The sequence below is a fragment of the Genypterus blacodes genome, unplaced genomic scaffold (assembly GCF_046128005.1).
Source record: "Genypterus blacodes isolate CSIRO-AG114 ecotype Tasmania unplaced genomic scaffold, CSIRO-AGI_Gbla_v1 ptg000012l_1, whole genome shotgun sequence".
NCBI lineage: Eukaryota > Metazoa > Chordata > Actinopteri > Ophidiiformes > Ophidiidae > Genypterus > Genypterus blacodes.
Window position 1 is genome coordinate 3,137,030 of NW_027466826.1, and position 3,345 is coordinate 3,140,374.

At 44.2% G+C, this 3,345-nt stretch overlaps 1 protein-coding gene across 1 annotated transcript in view; it reads left to right on the forward strand.

Moving 5' to 3' along the window:
- LOC143012611 (cadherin-23-like) overlaps positions 1 to 2,173 on the forward strand; it is a 43,301-nt gene extending 41,128 nt beyond the window's left edge. Inside the window, exons 8-10 of the mRNA XM_076165833.1 lie at positions 21 to 133; positions 1,518 to 1,706; positions 2,159 to 2,173. Coding sequence (XP_076021948.1) covers positions 21 to 133; positions 1,518 to 1,706; positions 2,159 to 2,173 — 317 coding nt within the window. The remainder of the gene's footprint in view (positions 1 to 20; positions 134 to 1,517; positions 1,707 to 2,158) is intronic.
- Positions 2,174 to 3,345: the final 1,172 nt, after the last annotated feature.

The following is a 3,345-nucleotide window of genomic DNA, read 5'->3' on the forward strand; positions in this document are numbered from 1 at the left end:
GTCTCTCCCTCTCCATCCAGGGAACACCAACAGTGTTTTTGCTCTCGACTACATCAGCGGGTCCCTGACGGTGAATGGCCAGCTGGACAGAGAAAATCCACTCTACTCAGCAGGATTCAGTCTCACTGTCAAGGTGAGCTGCTGAATGGGAGGGGGGAGGGGAGGGACTGTTGCTGCTGGGAGAGGGGATCAAAAGTCTGTTTCACCCTAGGATCAAGAGAAAGCTTGGGTATAACACTGTATTAAATAAGTCGGATGTTTTTTTCTTTTGCTTTTACCTCAAAAGACTGTTGACCATTTCTAATGTTGAGATATATGCATAAAAAAATGTAGTTGGTCTGACTCAGTGTTTTGCATAAAGGATGAAGAATTCATGCGCATTTCTTGTGTTTAGTGAATAGCAACCAGGTAGGACAAAGGGCAGAGGAGGTAGAGTTGGAGGACAAAATGAAGGAATGGAATTTAGCTTCCCTCCTTTACCTCCTTGTCTCTTCTTGGCAGCCACAGGGTGTGTGAAAGTACTCACGAAGGAGGGAGGATTTGTGATCAAAGGCCCAGTTTTTCCAGTGATATAACTTGGTGAATATTGATGACAGATAGAACCGAAAACCTTTGCACCTGTGCTGCACAATAAATGGCTTTTAAGAACCTCAGTAGCATTCACGTCACTCATCAAAGGCAGACTGTACATTGTTTTCATTTGAAATTGTGAAGAACACGGAGATGCGGCGGCCCTAAGGCTTAATACAAAAGAAATTCCTGGCGAACTCATTCCAGGCTCGCTCTGTCCTCTTAATTGAAATCAATAATTACATAGAAGAAAAGGTAAAATAAACCCAAGCACTGAAAACACAAAAAATGTCGCCCAAAAAATGTATTTATAAGATATGGATTTGTTTTCTCTTACTCCCTGTGCTTGTGCTTTCTTATGTGCTGCTGCTATTGATTGTGGTGTGCCATAGTAATACAACTAATTTCTCAACTTCAGGCAGCTTAGATGGTGCTGAACGCGCAGAGGTGCAGGTCAAATGATTCAGTGTTGCTGGGGGAAGAGGGCCGAAACTGCGTTGATTACCCCAAGACCTGAGTGTTGTTCTTTGCCCTACCACCTTTTGCTCATGACGTTCATCCATCAATGGAGGACCATGGATGCTTATTACTATCTCTCACTCTCGATTTCAAAGGCCTCACATCTTCAATACTTGGGCAGCCAGAAACGGAGTGTGTAATTGTGTCCTCTCAATGGGACCCCCTTTTGTCCCTAAATCTCATTGTGTGTGTGCACGTGCGTGTCAGAGGACGTGTATGTATGAGTGAATGGCACACTCTGGCCCTCTGTTGGCCTCACTTTGAGCCTATTTCTATGATTGCCTCCAGTCGGTTTATCCACCTTTTGATCCAATAAATGAACAGCTGTAAATACCTGGCTGAGATTGTGTGCCGACTGCCTCATCCGAAATTAGATTTTCAGTGCAATCGAATGCATCTCTCTCTCTCGCTCTTTTGCTCCCTGTAAGGCTACTGAGTTGAAGGAGGATCGCAGTCCATCAGATGCTACAGTGATGACCACCTTCACCATCCTCCTAATTGACAAGAATGACAACGCCCCAACGTTCAACAGCTCTGAGTACAGGGTCCGTATCACTGAGCTGGCCCAGGTGGGCTTCGCACTTCCCCTCTTCATCCAGGCTGAAGACAGAGATGAGGTAGGTCCTGCACACTCATCCGAAAGGTGGTAGGCCTCAGGGACAACTAGTCACAATACTCTCGACCTGTAACTAATACTCTTATCCCGAGGCGTTTACAGTGACATGCTAGTTACACTGGCTCATTAGTTCAGCACACAGTGCAAATGAAGACAAATTAGGGAACAATTTGATGTTTGTATGGATGCGGTGGTATGTTAACACTTGCTTTGACAACAAGCATCATTAAGGCAATCAAGGCATCGGCAACATTTCATTTCATTTCGTTTAATGTTCTTATAAAACATACTGTAAGAACATGCACAAACTCTGCAGATATGTTAGTTATTTGTCTTAATTATTGATTTTTTTTTTATAATGGGAGTCACTGGACTGAAATAAGTATCGAAACATTAAAAAGCATAAACACATAAGCTGTCACCTCTCAAATTTGTGCTCCTCTGACCATTTAGATGGCGGGCCTATAGGGGGCACATAAGCAATGTTATGACTGTAAATGGCCATTACACAATGGTTATGAGTGTGAGTCGTCTCATTTTTCAATTTTGTGCAATTCATCCTGATTCAAGGTCCTCATACATTACATTACGATCATTTAGCAGACGCTTTTATCCAAAGCGACTTACATTACATTACCATCCTTCGCAGAGGGGGGAGCAACTGGGTGTTCGGTGCCTTGCTCAGGGGCACCTCGGCAGGGACTCGAACCAGCAACCCTCCGGTTCTTAGGTGGAAGCTCTACCCACTAAGCCACTTCCTCCCTCATATTCTCATAGACTTTATAGTTATATTTGACTGATGAGGGGCCATTTGGACAATGGGAGCTCTTGCCATAATTTATCATTGGCTGTGTAATGGTTCTGAATATAACATTCATAAAATAATTGTACATTAATTGGGGCGTTCCAGAGTCCCCACTTCTAATTGATTGAGATCTTACTTCAAGCACTGAGAGCAAAGGACAAATGAATGTGTTTTAAATGCAAGGTGTATTTTGTATTTCTTGGTCAATTGTAGGTTAAGATTGATCTAGCTTGTAACCGCAACAGTTCAAATCTATCTATTTGCATAGCATGACGAGCAGAAATTAGGTGTGTGTGGGTGCGCATGCATGCCTGTGTGTGGCCCGTCAACAATGTACGACAGCATGCTTTAGTCTCACGCTGTGTTTCCGCCACTTCCCATTAGCTGTATCTAGGCACCTTCTGTGGTGTTACACAACAGCACTAACACACGAGCCTTGTACACTTACTCTGTCACTCCCCATCTCTCTCTTGCTCTCTCTCTCTCTCTCTCACACACATGCTCATGCACACAGCCTGAGACCAGCACATTGGACCTGACTACAATTTAATTTGCTCTGGAAGAAATGGGATAGAGCATCAAATTATACCTAACGAGGAAAATCAATCACCTGGGGCGCGGATAAGCCGAAAGCTAGTCAACCCTGATTGATTCAGGCACAGCAGCCGCCAGGGTAGACTTTGACCGATAACTGCAAGTCAAGTGGATAGAGAAAAAGATGGGGAATAGAGAGAGACAGAGAGGAGAGGTGAACACACGGGAAACTGTGAGAGAAAAAAGGTGAGGAGCAGAGAGTAGCCTAAGTAATGGAGCACAACCAGAAGTCCGGTGGAGC